Source organism: Octopus sinensis, linkage group LG1 (genome assembly GCF_006345805.1).
Source record: "Octopus sinensis linkage group LG1, ASM634580v1, whole genome shotgun sequence".
NCBI lineage: Eukaryota > Metazoa > Mollusca > Cephalopoda > Octopoda > Octopodidae > Octopus > Octopus sinensis.
Window position 1 is genome coordinate 192125461 of NC_042997.1, and position 15008 is coordinate 192140468.

At 39.3% G+C, this 15008-nt stretch overlaps 1 protein-coding gene across 4 annotated transcripts in view; it reads left to right on the top strand.

The window, feature by feature from the left end:
- The window catches only part of LOC115213338 (ATP-dependent RNA helicase DDX42), a 56749-nt gene that overhangs the window by 34555 nt on the left and 7186 nt on the right, over positions 1-15008 (top strand). For all 4 annotated transcript variants that reach the window (XM_029782284.2, XM_029782276.2, XM_036507922.1 and 1 more), the window contains 8 exons: positions 431-528; positions 3368-3461; positions 4880-4960; positions 5551-5652; positions 6732-6833; positions 7705-7829; positions 9604-9711; positions 14008-14127. In XM_029782284.2, coding sequence (XP_029638144.1) covers positions 431-528; positions 3368-3461; positions 4880-4960; positions 5551-5652; positions 6732-6833; positions 7705-7829; positions 9604-9711; positions 14008-14127 — 830 coding nt within the window. The remainder of the gene's footprint in view (positions 1-430; positions 529-3367; positions 3462-4879; positions 4961-5550; positions 5653-6731; positions 6834-7704; positions 7830-9603; positions 9712-14007; positions 14128-15008) is intronic.

The window sequence follows — 15008 nt, forward strand, 5'->3', positions numbered from 1 at the left end:
TCTGAGTATGAAAAAAAATGTTTCCGAAAGTCATGGGAGTTGAGCTGTTTTCTGACTTTGTAGGCATGCTCACATGTGTTAGACACATGGAGCTCAAAAAGGTGCTCAAGGTGGTTGTTGGTGCAATGGTTAATGATTTTCTGGGTGCTTACTAAGTCAGTTGCCAGACGTCAGAGCTTCACTGTATCTTGGCCCAAGGATGCCTGATGTAGGGTATTAGCTTGGTTGCACATCTCCGAATAGTTTCCAGGAGGTCAATGCCCTGAACAAAGTTCCAGGCTAGCTTTTTACATATCAGTTCTAACTCACAACCATAGCTTTTACTTCCTTCCATGACCTCCTGTTAAAGCTGTTGAAGCATAACTAACCCCAGCCTTTGCAAAGTTAATCCAGAATGCTTGTTTTATTATATTTTTTTGTTTACTTTCAGCTTTGTTGTTCAGTGCAACCTTTCGGAAGAAGGTTGAACGTCTGGCAAGAGATATTTTGACTGATCCGATACGTGTGATTCAAGGAGAGTTAGGGGAGGTACGTTGTCTTTATTTTTAATAATTTTGGCAAAGTTTAAGGAGCTTGAATTACTGCTTGTTGCTTGAAATTACTGCTAAAGATATTTCAAATGCTGCCAGTGGCTCAGTCCACTTTGCTATAAATAATGGGATTGAGGAAGTAACACGAAGCCACTTTTGTGGATATCATTCTTTGAATCAGTTAAATAAAGAAGTCTTTTATGTTGCGATCCAAAGAGGTTAAAGACCCCTTTGATTCCTATTTTACTCGGGTGGACCCTATTAGCCACTTGATGTTTAAAATGATCCCATTATACTTTTTATAAGTAGATATAAGGAATTATATAAAAAAAGTCTTTTTTAATATTTTGTGTATTGTAGTCGTATTAGCAATCTATTGCACAGAAAATTTAACAGAATCTTGTATGGAGCCCCAAAGGGTCACGTGAGCCCCCAAAGGATCACATGGATCCCAGTTAAGAACCACTAAGTAAAGAGAAGCCACTTTAATGTGTATCATTCTTTGAATGAAAATAAAAGAAGTCTTCTGTATTGCCTCAGTGATCTCAAAAGGTTTTAGACATAAAACATTAAATATTAACAGTCTTAGTTTAAGAAAGTCTATGGAGAGCTGAACAACAGAAGGTTTTCAGAGAAGCCTCCCTTCATGCAAGTGTTTCAACCCTGAACTCCTTACACTCTAAGAGGAGCAGGTTGCATCCAGGTCTTGACTCCTGGATAGTCTTCTACTGCCACATTCTGTGCTACTATTTGTATCTCAGTCTTCCTGGATGGTTAAGTTTACCCAGAACCAAGGTACCTTGTGTATTGTAACCAGTTCAGTCTAAGACACCTGTTAACTGTTGGTTCCATCCTTCCATGACCAAATCCAGTTGGAGCTCTTCTCAGCTGCTTCTTTCAGTGCCGTAAGAGCTCATTGTTGTCTATAAAATGAATCAAAGTTAAGATATTTATTGAGGTGATAATTCAGTAGATATTTGGAACTTAGTTTGAAAGAGGAAATGCATGAGCCACTTGTGCATTAGATGTAAGCATGTTTGTCATGTAATCAAAATGTGCACAGTTCAAATTCTGTTACTGGGTTCTTTTTAATTTTTTAATCTCAGATTGTTCTTTTCCACAAATCTATCATGTTGGGTATTAAAATTTATTTGTATATATTTATATAAATCTTTCATATATATATATATAATAGTAATATTAGGGAATATTATTCCAAACTTACAGGGAAAAATTCAATTTAGAAATACTAAATCAAATTTCACAAAATATAATATATATATATATATATCATCATCATCATCATCATTTAACGTCCGTTCTCCATGCTAGCATGGGTTGGACGGTTCGACCGGGGATCTGGGAAGCCAGAAGGCTGCACCAGGCTCCGGTCTTATCTGGCAATGTTTCTACAGCTGGATGCCCTTCCTAATGCCAACCACTCCGTGAGTGTAGTGGGTGCTTTTTACGTGCCACCTGCACTGGTGCCAGGCGAGGCTGGCATTGGCCACGGTCGGATTGGTGCATTTTACGTGCCACCTGCACGGAAGCCAGTCGAGGCGGCAATATATATATAAATCGGAATCGATTTATATATAAATCGGAATCGAAATTGAACCAATCCTATGACTGGCACCCCAGCAGATGCCAGGACCCCTGGACTGGAGATATGTAAAAAGCACTATCCGAATTGTGGCCGATGCCAGCCCTGCCTCGACTGGCTTCCGTGTCGGTGGCACGTAAAAAGCAGCATCTGAATCGTGGCCGAAGCCAGTGCCGCCTTGACTGGCTTCCGTGCAGGTGGCACGTAAAATGCACCAATCCGACCGTGGCCGATGCCAGCCTCGCCTAGCACCAGTGCAGGTGGCACGTAGAAAGCACCCACTACACTCACGGAGTGGTTGGCGTTAGGAAAGGCATCCAGCTGTAGAAACATTGCCAGATAAAACCGGAGCCTGGTGCAGCCTTCTGGCTTCCCAGATCCCCGGTCGAACCGTCCAACCCATGTTAGCATGGGGAACGGACGTTAAACGATGATGATGATGATATATATATATATATATATATATATATATATATATATATATTATATATATATATATCTTCTCTCTCTATATAAACGGCAGTTTGTCTGTGCGTGTTTCTGTGTGTCTCTTTGCTTGTACCCTCACCCTGACCACGGCTTTCAACCGATTCTGATGAAACTTGACACACACATAGCCCAATGTCATAATTCAAAACTAACGCACCGAAAATTTTGAAAAGTTCCCCCAGTTCTGAAAAAAATAGATAAATTCGACATGGGGTCGAGAATCAGAAACACAAACCGCAAACTGTCTAGGGGACGCAACTCCACCTTTTTTAACTAAAAAAAAATTTACCATCATTTTTTTCCATTTTTTTGTTATTTTTTGGCTATAACTCTCTAAAAATGCTTTATAGTTATTTCCCTTACAAACCTAAGCAACGCCGGGCGATACTGCTAGTATATATATAAATTAGAAAAACCCCACCTTTTATCAATTCAACAATGAAAAAATTTAATTGTACCTTATAGAAAAAAATTAAATATAAGATAAAAATATATACCACTTTTTAAGTAATGTATAAAATAATAAATAAAGTGTATATATTTGGTAAAATGACTACATGTGTTTTGTGGCTATATTTAAGAATATATAGATTGATGTGTGATTATTTTTTTAAAATATACCTTTTGTATTTCTTAATTTGTGATATCGACTGATGTTCTGATATTAGGTGGTGCATGGGTCTTCCTATGTATCTGGATTTCATTGTTTTATATTGATACAAGTGTCACCTCTTTGAAATTGTAGGCCAATCAAGATGTTACCCAGCTTGTAGATGTATTACCAACAGCACCGATTAAATGGCGATGGCTACTGAAAAGACTTGTGGAATTTACCTCTTGTGAGTATCATCCACTCAAGCTTGTTATAATTACAATTGTATATCTTATTATGTTCAGTGATAATATTTATATTGTATAGGTTCTTATATGCAATGACCAACCTACATGACAGTGTATAAGAGAATTACTATATATGTGTATGTGTGTGTAGTACACAATATAATTGCTTCTCAGATGTACTTTTTTGCTTAGAACAGTGCTTTTGATTTCTTTTAATTACTAAAAATTAAATTGCTGGAAATTTGTTGTCTTCAAGGTCGTTGCCAGTGCCACTGGACTGGCTCCTGTGCAGGTGGCACATAAAAAACACCATTTGAGCGTGGCCGTTGCCTGTACTGCCTGACTGGCATGTAAAAGCACCCACTATACTCTCGGAGTGGTTGGCATTAGGAAGGGCATCCAGCTGTAGAAACTCTGCCAGATCAGATTGGAGCAGCCATCTGGCTCGCCAGTCCTCAGTCAAATTGTCCAATCCATGCCAGCATGGAAAGCGGACGTTAAATGATGATGATCATCATCAACATTTAATGTCTGTTTTCCATGCTGGCATGGGTCGGACAGTTTCACAAGAGCCAGATGGAGAACTGCGCTGGGCTCCAATTGTTTGTTGCCCTTCCTAATGCCAGTCACTTTACAGAGTGTACTGAGTGCTTTTTATTTGGCACCAGCACCACTGCTATTACATGGAGCCAGCTTTTTACGTGCTTTGTACATGACACCAGCACAGGTGCTTTATATATGGCACTAGCATGGCTGCTTTTTATGTGGCACCAGCATGGTTGTTTTTTACGTGACATTGGCACAAGTGTTTTTATGCGACACCAGCATGAGTGCTTTTTATGTGGTACCTGTGAGCTCACAAAACAAGGACCTCTTGGCTGAGAGATGGTCATAAAGGACATGTCTGTATGTATGGATGGCCATGATTTTACTAAGCTTCATCTGGTGCAGCCTTCCAGTGTGCCAGCCCAGACAAACTGTCCAACCAATGCCAGCATGGACAACCACTATTAGGGATAAAATTTTCGAAATTTCATTCCTAATAGTGGTTTGGAATTTAACAGTCCTCTCTAGTGTGCAGGTAGTCCTATGCTAGATGCCTCTTATGTATTTAAATGTACACTGTATTTATATGAATAATATATAGTCTATTGATGAAACTTTTACACGCTAGGCTACTGGTAATGGAAATTTTCTAATATTTCAGATTACCCTTTGATATTATTAATTATATATATATACATACATATATATAGCTAAGTTTCTTAAGTGTATATGTCAGAGATTGTCATATAATAACTGAAATGTTTACATAGCTGTTGTCGAATTTTTACTTAAACTCATAGTTAAAATGTTTTTGTTTTTCTTGTAACTTTTTATTGAAATTGCTTAAACAAATTCTTTATCGTTTATATAGTGGGCAGCATATTAATTTTTGTGACAAGGAAAAGCAATGCTGAGGAACTGGTCTCAAATTTGAAAAGCAAAGATTTTGAAGGTAAAAATTGGAAATAATTTATGTTATTTTCTCCCTTTTTTCTTCTTCTTATGAATGAATTAGTATTTAAAAATCTGATTGCTATGCAGATAATAAGTGCAGGCATGGCTGTGTGGTTGAGATGTTTGCTTCCCAGCTGCAATGGTTTTGGGTTCAGTCCCCTTATGCAATACCTTGGTCAAGATTATACGATTGTACCCCCAAAAATGCGGCGAGCTGGCAGGAACGTTAGCACGCCGGGCGTAATGCATAGCCATTTTTCGTCTGCTGTTACATTCTGAGTTCAAATTCCGCCAAGGTCGACTTTGCCTTTCATCCTTTCGGGGTCGATAAATTAAGTACCAGTTACGCACTGTGGTCGATGTAATCGACTTAATCCGTTTGTCTGTCCTTGTTTGTCCCCTCTGTGTTTAGCCCCTTGTGGGTAGTAAAGAAATATATACGATTGTAGCCCAAAGCTGACCAAACACACACACACACAGACACATACATGTACACACATGGACATACACATAAATATGCATTTTTTTTTTTTAGTTTCATAAAAATGTATTGTACAAATTTTTTAATCTCCTGAATATTTTTTCTAGTTGGGCTTCTGCATGGTGATATGGAACAGGCTGAACGAAACAAAGTCATAACAATGTTTAAGAAGAAGGAAGTTCTAATCTTAGTGGCTACTGATGTTGCTTGTAAGTATCAATGGTTATCTGCAATTATTTGTTTGTTATTCTTCATCATCATCATCATTGTTTAACGTCTGCTTTCTATGCTAACATGGGTTGGACGATTTGACTGAGGACTGGTGAACCAGATGGCTGCACCAGACTCCGATCTGATCTGGCAGAGTTTCTACAGCTGGATGCCCTTCCTAACACCAACCATTCAGAGAGTATAGTGGGTGCTTTTATGTGCCACCGGCATGAGGGCCAGTCAGGTGGTATTGGCAACGGCCATGCTGAAATGGTGCTTTTTATGTGCCATCTGCACAGGAGCCAGTCCAGCGGCACTGGCAACGACCTCGCTCGAATACTTTTTCAAGTGCCACCAGCACAAGTGTCAGTAAGGCAATGCAGGTAACGATCATGCATAATGCAGGTAACGATCACAATTGGAAGTTAGAAAGAAGTGAAGCATTACTGGATGCGTAGTGTTAGTCTGCATGAATGATGGGACAGAAATGAGTGAAAACTGGGTATAAGTGTAACTATGGTTTGCAAGGGAAGGTGTTGTACTGCTAAGGAAGGATGGTGTGTATGAAGAATGGCAATTGGTAACAAAAGTGCCAAATAATCCAAGCAGATGGAATCTGTGGAAGAGGAAAATTAAGGAAGGTATGGGAAGAAGGAAGTGATGAGAGCTGGTCTCATGCGGCTGAATTTTATCAAGGAGAAGATACAGGACTGAAATAAAAGGTGAGATGCTGTGCTGGAGAAGATCTGTCTCACCAATATATGTTGTTAGAATTGTTCTTATCTCCTGGTCAGTCCTAATTTAGCAGACTTACAATTAAATGTGTTCCAGCCACGACCATCTCACCTATTTTCTTTGTCATAATACATCCAGGATCACATTAACCAATGTGTCCTTCTTTTCCATTATAACATAGTATAATTTTGAGTAAGATTTGGTTGCTGTTTCTAGCAGATTGAACCGGTACATTGAGTAATTTTGAAGGGTGAATGATTGACTAGCAGCTCAGATAAAGTGAAAGAAGTGAACAAGAAAATAAATATATGTTGATGTGAATATTTTTTTTTCTTTTTGACAGCACGAGGTTTGGATATTCCCTCAATAAAAACGGTGGTGAACTATGATGTGGCCAGAGATATTGATACTCACACTCATCGTATTGGACGTACTGGTCGAGCAGGTAAGCAGCAGGACTCGAGGGTGTGCCCAGAGATCTTCACCATCTTTCTTTTTCAGCTGGGGTAGCCATGTATCCTGGGATAGCCCTGTATCTCCTTACAACAAGACCTGTTCCTGTTCTTCTATCATATAGGCGCAGGAGTGGCTGTGTAGTAAGAAGCTTGCTTCCCAAGCACATGGTTCTTGGTTCAGTCCCACTGCGTGGCAGCTTGGGCAAGTGTCTTCTACTATATCTTTGGGTCAACCAAAGTTTTGTGTGTGGATTTGATAGATGGAAACTGAAAGAAGTCCATCATATATATATATATATATATATATATATATATATTATATATATATATATGTAAACTTATACAAAAATTCTATAATTATGAGTATAATTAGGTTTTCAGAAAAATTTGCTTCACCACATACTGAAATTTAGAAATAGTATTTAAACTTCTATTCTACTACCATAAGATATCTTCCAGACAGCAATACTGTGTATGTATGTATATATATATATATATAGGCGCATGGCTCAGTGGTTAGAGCGTCGAGCTTATGGTCGTGAGTTCGAATCCCGGCTGCATGTTGTGTTCTTGAGCAAGACACTTTATTTCACGTTGCTCCACTTCACTCAGCTGTAGAAATGAGTTGCGACATCACAGGTGCCAAGCTGTATCAGCCTTTGTCTTTCCCTTGGATAACACTGGTGGTGTGTTATTGCTGAATCTTCTCAAATCTAGGGCCTTGTGCCTATATTTAAAACAATTATTATTAAAATTATTAAAACATGTACATCTATTAGGCAAGTATTTTATGAATAATGTTTCTATATTTAAAGCCATTGTTTAGGGAATCAATGGAAATATTTCTGATATATTTTGCAGGAGAGAAAGGTTATGCATACACTTTAGTTAATGAGAAGGATAAAGATTTTGCTGGACACCTTGTACGAAACCTTGAGAGTTCCAATCAGCATGTACCTCAGAGTTTACTGGATTTAGCTATGCAGGTAACTGACAAATAAATCAGTTTGTTCATTGTTTTATTTACTATTCACTTATTTACTGATTTTGAGATTTAACCCTTTAGCATTCAGATTCTTTTGTCAAATATAATGCTTATCGTTTTGAATTGAGTATGCATTATCTCATAGCTTTAAAATTTCAATGATGTTAATTTATTTTTAAAAATCTAATGAAAATTGTAGTTATGATACCTGTGCCGGTGGCATGTAAAAAGCACCATCTGAACTTGGCTGCTGCCAGCACTGCCTGATTGGTGCCCGTGTCGGTGACACGTAAAAAGCATCAACCGATCGTGGCCATAAAAAGCAACCACTACACTAACAGAGTGGTTGGCATTAGGAAGGGCATCCAGCCGTAGAAACACTGCCAGATCAGACTGGAGCCTGGCACAGCCTCCTGGCTTCCCAGATCCCGGTCGAACCATCCAACCCATGCTAGCATGGAAAACGGACGTTAAACAATGATGATGATGATGAATGACATTGTAAGGTAGATGTAAGAGGCCAGATCTGGCCAATTTCAACCTAAAATAGGTAGCCTATTTCGCCAGATATGGCCAATTTCAACCTAAAATAGGTAGCATATTTGGGCCAGATATGGCCAGTTTAGATGCTAATGGGTTAAATATGTGTGTTCTGGTGGTAAAATATTTTGTGCAGTAAATTCCTTCTTTTAAGCATTTTATTTATTTTTTTAAAATTCCATAAAAATTTTTTTTTTGTGAAAGTACATTTTGTGAGCTTTAGTTAAACATCTGTTTGCACTAAATAGTTGAACTACTTGACTCAAGATAACCTATGTTACCCACAAGTGAGAACCTTAGAGAAATTCAGTGAAAGGGATACTGTCACTCTAAATATCCATGCTCTCATGCTGATTCAGTTTGCATTAGTTTAAGCAGAATGTGAATGGTAACAATCTCACCAGTCTCAGAGAACCTCTGATGACCATGGGTACTGTTTCTTCCTTCAGATACTCAAAGTTAAGTTTTAAAATATTTTACTCCAGCCATTGCACTTGTACTTAAAGACCTGGCAAATTATTGGGTTTGTTTAGTTATAAAATAATTGTCCCACCTGCTTCATCATTAAGTGACGAATGCTTGAAAAACCATCCATTTATGGAAATATTACTATGTAAGGAAATCGAAATCAAATTCGATGACTGGCATCTGTGCTAGTGGAGTGCTCTAAGCACCATCCAAGCATGATCTTTGCCAGAGCAGCAAACTGGCTTCCATGCTGGTGGCACGTAAAAAGTACAATTTGAGTATGATTGTTACCAGCGTCACCTTACTGGCACTTGTGCTGGTGGCACGTGAAAAAACATTCGAGCGAGGTTGTTATCAGTGCCGCTGGACTGGCTCCTGTGCAGGTGGCACGTAAAAAACACCATTTGAGTGTGGCCGTTGCCAGTACTGCCTGACTGGCCCTCATGCCGGTGGCACATAAAAGCACTCACTCCACTCTCGGAGTGGTTGGCATTAGGAAGGGCATCCAGCTGTAGAAACTCTGCCAGATCAAGATTGGAGCCTGGTGCAGCCATCTGGCTCACCAGAAATTCAGTCAAATCGTCCAATGCATGCTAGCATGGAAAGCGGACGTTAAACGATGATGATGATGTATGAAAATATCCAAATTTGTAAAAGCCATTTCCTGATGTTACTCTCATATAAAAATACAATGCAAATAGACATGAATGCTTAAACTTCATGTTGGAAATATATCATTGGTTTTCTTTTTATTTTCTCCATTACAGAATTCTTGGTTTCGGAAAAGTCGTTTCAAGCAAGGGAAGGGTAAAAAAGTGAACACTATGGGTAAAGTTTTTGGATATCGGGAACGACCTGGATTAGGGGCAGAAAATGTAAGTTCAAGGCTTCATCATGCCATCTTTTTACCTACATGTCTTGTGTTGTTTTTTGTAAATTTTACCTGTCATTGTAAATGCCTTATGAAAGTGTAAGTTGAAGTGTAATGTGTTAAGTGAGGGGTTTTACTAAAGCAGAACAAATTAATATAATTTATTTGTATCATGTATCATCCAATATATGAACAATAGGGTTGTTGGTTTTAAGCTTGCAATGAACCAGTTGCTGGTTCATTGTGATCTTGATGGTGAAAGTGATGAGGTAGTATCTGTGCAACTTAGGACCAATAAATACCACTAGGTATTTCAGTTTCCTGCATTATTACTTATGACAATTTTCTCAGCAATATGTATGTCTTTCACTGATAGACAACACACACACACACACAGTGGGCTTCTTTTTGTGTCCCATCTATCAAATCATTTCACTAGGCTTTGGTTGACCCAGCTCTAGTAAAAGATGATTGCTCACAAGTGAGAATGAACCCAGAACCATGTTGTTGGAAAGCAAACATCTTAACCACAAACCCATACATGTGTGTGTGTATGTATATATATATATATATATATATATGTGTGTGTGTGAAGGCATGTAGCTTAGTGGTTAGGACATTCCACTCATGATCATAAGGTAGTAAGTTCAATTCCCAGTGATGTGTTGTGTCCTTGAGCAAGACACTTTATTTCCTGTTACTCCAGTCCACTCAGCTGGCAATAATGAGTAGTACCTGTATTTCAAAAGGCCAGCCTTGTCACACTCTGTTTCACGCTAAATCTCCCTGAGAACTATGTTAGGGGTACTCATGTCTGTGGAGTGCTCAGCCATTTGCACGTTAATTTCATGAGCAAGCTGTTCCATTGATCATATCAGCTGGGACCCTCATCGTCATAATCGACAGACTGCTCCTTCATATATATATATATATATATTATGATGGGTAGAAAAATACAAACTGAGACAAGAACGCATAAAAACTAAGACGATACAACAAACACAGACAGGACATTCAAAGCCCTCAGTCTTCAGTCAAGAACCGGATCATCGTAGTGATTTCGGCTGATTATATATATAAAGACCTTCTCACCATTTTCTAAGATAAAAAGAGGCCAATGACAACATATTTAAATACATGGGCTTCTGTACAGTCTCCGTCTACAAAATCTCACTCTCAGATTATTGGTCAACACGATTTCAAAACTCTGGCAGAATATGTGATGTGTAAATGCATATGGGTTAAGGGTGTTTTGACACAGGCAATTTGGTTCTTAGTGATTGAGCGCCAGGGATTCTATACAAAACCCCCATTTGGTAAAGGATGTTTTGATATTTTGTTTATATTCTACATATAAAATGATTTTCATTTGCTGGACGTAGACCACAGTATAAGGTATAGAGATGCTCAGAATTACTAAATGAAAAACTAAAGAAGCTGTTTCGCTGTATTAGAAGGAAATAATCTTGTTTTAGTCTTAATAACAATCTTTCTCAGTGTAGTGATGTCATGGCAAGGGAGATAACTCCATATTTTAACATTTATTTCCAAACATTTTAATATTTGTCTGTCTGTCTCTCTCTCTCCCTGTGTTTGTGTGTGCTTTCAGCACCACATCGTTCATTGCCATAATAGCTTTACCAAAACCTCTGCATCCAATCGTCGTATTTCGTTGCATTTGCTACAACACTTACACTAATATTTCTCATCAGGTCATGAACTACACGCAATCTTATTATCCTTTCATTTCAAACCTAAGGCTTTTTGCTTACACTTTTACTTGTTTCAGTCACTTGATTGCGGCCATGTCTTTAGTCGAGCAAATCGATCCCAGGACTTATTCTTTGTAAGCCTAGTACTTATCCTATCGGTCTCTTTTGCCGAACTGCTGCGTCACGGGGACGTAAATACACCAACATTGGTTGTCAAGTGATAGTGGCAAGGGACAAACACACACACACATATATATATATATATATATATATATATATATATATACACGACAGGCTTTTCCCATTTTCCCTCAACCAAGTCCAATCACAAGGCTTTGGTCGGCCTGAGGTTATAGCAGAAGACACTTGCCCAAGATGCCATGCAGTGGGACTGAACAATGAACCATGTGGTTGGGAAGGAAGCTTCTTATCACACAGCCACTCCTGCCCTATGTAAATATTGTGTCAATAAATGATAATAATAATATTTCTACTCCAGGCACAAGGCCTGAAATTTTGAGGAGTGGGATAGTTGATTATATTGACCCCGTACTTATTTTATTATTGACTCTGAAAGAACGAAAGGCAAAGTTGACCCTGGTGGAATTTGAACTCAGAATGCAATGACTGCCAAGTAAAATATAGCCAAGCATTTTTGACTGATGTGCTAACGATTCTGCCAGCTTACTGCCTTAATAATAATGATAATATTCTTTTCTACCAAAGGCACAAGGCCTGAAATTTTGGGTGAGAGGGGACTAATTGATAACATTGACCCCCAGTACTTAACTGGTACTTATTTTATTGACCCTGAAAGGATGACTGGCAAAGTCGACCTCGGTGGAATTTGAACTCAGAATGTAGCGACGGGTGAAATACCACTATGCTTTTCGTCCAGCGTGCTAATGATTCTGCCAGCTCACCGCCTTAATAATAATAATAATAATAATAATAATGGTTTCAAATTTTGCCACAAGAGCAGAAATTTTGTGGGAGGGGATGTGTCGATTACATTAACCCCAGGGTTTACCTGGTACTTATTTCATCCACCTTTAGAGGATGAAAGGTAAAGTCAACCTCGGCGGAATTTGAACTTAGAATGTACCAATGGACGAAATACCTATTTCTTTACTACCCACAAGGGGCTAAACACAGAGGAGACAAACAAGGACAGACAAAGGGATTAAGTTGATTACATCGATCCCAGTGCGTAACTAGTACTTAATTTATCGACCCTGAAAGGATGAAAGGCAAAGTCAACCTTGGCGGAATTTGAACTCAGAACGTAACGGCAGACGAAATATGGCTATGCATTTCGCCCGGTGTGCTAACGTTCTGCAAGCTTGCCATCTTATATAATAGTAATAAAGAGCTGTATAACATTTAACTGATGAGTCAGCACAGTTATAGATGTACATCTGATATGTATTAGAAGCTATATAGGTTGTCTGCTACCCATGTGTTCTTCACTAAGAAGTTTACAATAAATTGTCTATTTTTATATATATCAAAGCAGGGAGTATTTGTATGGTTATGTGACCTGCTAGAAATAGCAGGGAAATTGTTAAATCGTAATCTTTCTTTAACAATGGACATATAGCATAACACTGTCTGAAAGTCAAATGGGATCTAATATAGCAGTGTGTGTGTTCTCCTTTCTTTTTTGACTAGGGTACTAAGCCATGTATCTCCTCTACAGCAAGACACCTGTTTTTTGTTATACTCTGACCTATTGATCAACTGTCACCAAGCCACCTCCCTCTATACTACTGGGGGGGTGGGTGGGGTGAGTTTCTTGGTGACCTCACTAGTACTGGTGTTTGTGTAGAAGGCACCCAGTACACTCTGTATAAAAGATTGGTGTTAGGGAAGGCATCCAGCCATAGAAACCATACTGAAGCTGGCATTGCAGCTGAGTGCAGTTGTCTGACTCACCAACTCATGTGAAACCATTCAACTCATGCTAGCATAGAAAAACAGACATTAAATCAAAATCAAATTTGATGACTGGCATCCGTGCTAGAGGGGTGCAAAGAACACCATACGAGTGTGATCATTGACACAGTGGCTAACCGGCTTCCGTACCAGTGGCACTTAAAAGGCACCATTCGAGCATAATTGTTACCAGCGTTGCCTTACTGGCATTCGAGCCCCGTGCTAGTAGGGTATTAAGAGCACCATCTGAGCGTGATCATTGCCAGAGCGGTTATCTGGCCTCTGTGCTAGTGGCACGTAAAATACACCATTTGAGCGTGATCGTTACCAGCATTGCCTCACTGGCACCTGTGCCGGTGGCATGTGTAAAAGATTCGAGCAAGGTCGTTGCCAGTACTGCCTGACTGACCTCGTGCCAGTGGCACGTAAAAGCACCCACCACATTCTCAGAGTGATTGGCGTTAGGAAGGGCATCCAGTTGTAGAAACTCTGCCAGATCAAGATTGAAGCCTGGTGCAGCCATCTGGTTCGCCAGCCCTCAGTCATTCGTCCAACCCATGCTAGCATGGAAAGCAGACGTTAAACGATGATGATGATTAATTGTTCTATTTTCAGTTAATATTGTTAACATTGATTTTTTTTCTCTCTCTCAGAGTTCTTCAGTGCAGGAATCGAGTTTCAGCGGTTTTAGACCTGCAACATCAACTGCTTCATTAGCCCTGTCTTCTAGGCCACAGAGTGACCGGTTGGCAGCCATAAAGTCAGCATTTGCTGTAAGTATTCTCTCAAATTATCTTTTATTTTACTACAGACTGTTAACCTATATTCTTCTAACATTGTTCCTGTGCAGATATTTCTGTTACATTGCTTTACATATTGGTATAGATTTGCACCATTTGTCACATTTTTGAGACGTGTATTGGAAATATGTTTGTGGAATTAGCAATTAGTAACTTTTCCGTAACTTACCTGGTAATTTGGGTACTACTAAACAATTTGTCTTTAAGACTGGTGATATGTAGTTCTCAAGAAGACCTACCCAGTTTCGTTAAACTTAAGTTCGAGTGTGATCGTTACCTTCAAGGGTGGCACGTAAAAAGCACCATTCAAACGTGATCATTACCAGCGTCGCCTTACTGGCATGTGAAAAAACATTCGAGTGAGGTCGCTGCCAGTGCCGCTGGACTGGCTCCTGTGCAAGTGGCACGTAAAAAAAACACCATCTGAGTGTGGCCGTAGCCAGTACCACCTTACTGGCCCTTTTACATGCCGGTGGCATGTAAAAGCACCCACTACAGTCTCGGAGTGGTTGGCATTAGGAAGGGCATCCAGCTGTAGAAACTCTGCCAGATCAGTTTGGAGCCTGGTGCAGCCATTTGGTTTGCCAGTCCTCAATCAAATCGTCCAACCCATGCTAGCAAAGCGGACGTTAAACGATGATGATGATTAATTCTGGTAGAACTTTGTTTGTGTATATATTTCTCGTAACCATGTGTAACTTCCCCAAACAGCCATTTTCAGTTTTTCAGCTACCCAGCAGCCATCCATTGGCAGTTACCCATCCACAGCAATGCAGTCATCTTTCCTGTTAAACACTGATCAATGCTTATTCTACCCAGTTATTTTCTAAATTCTAAAATCACTTGCATTAAAC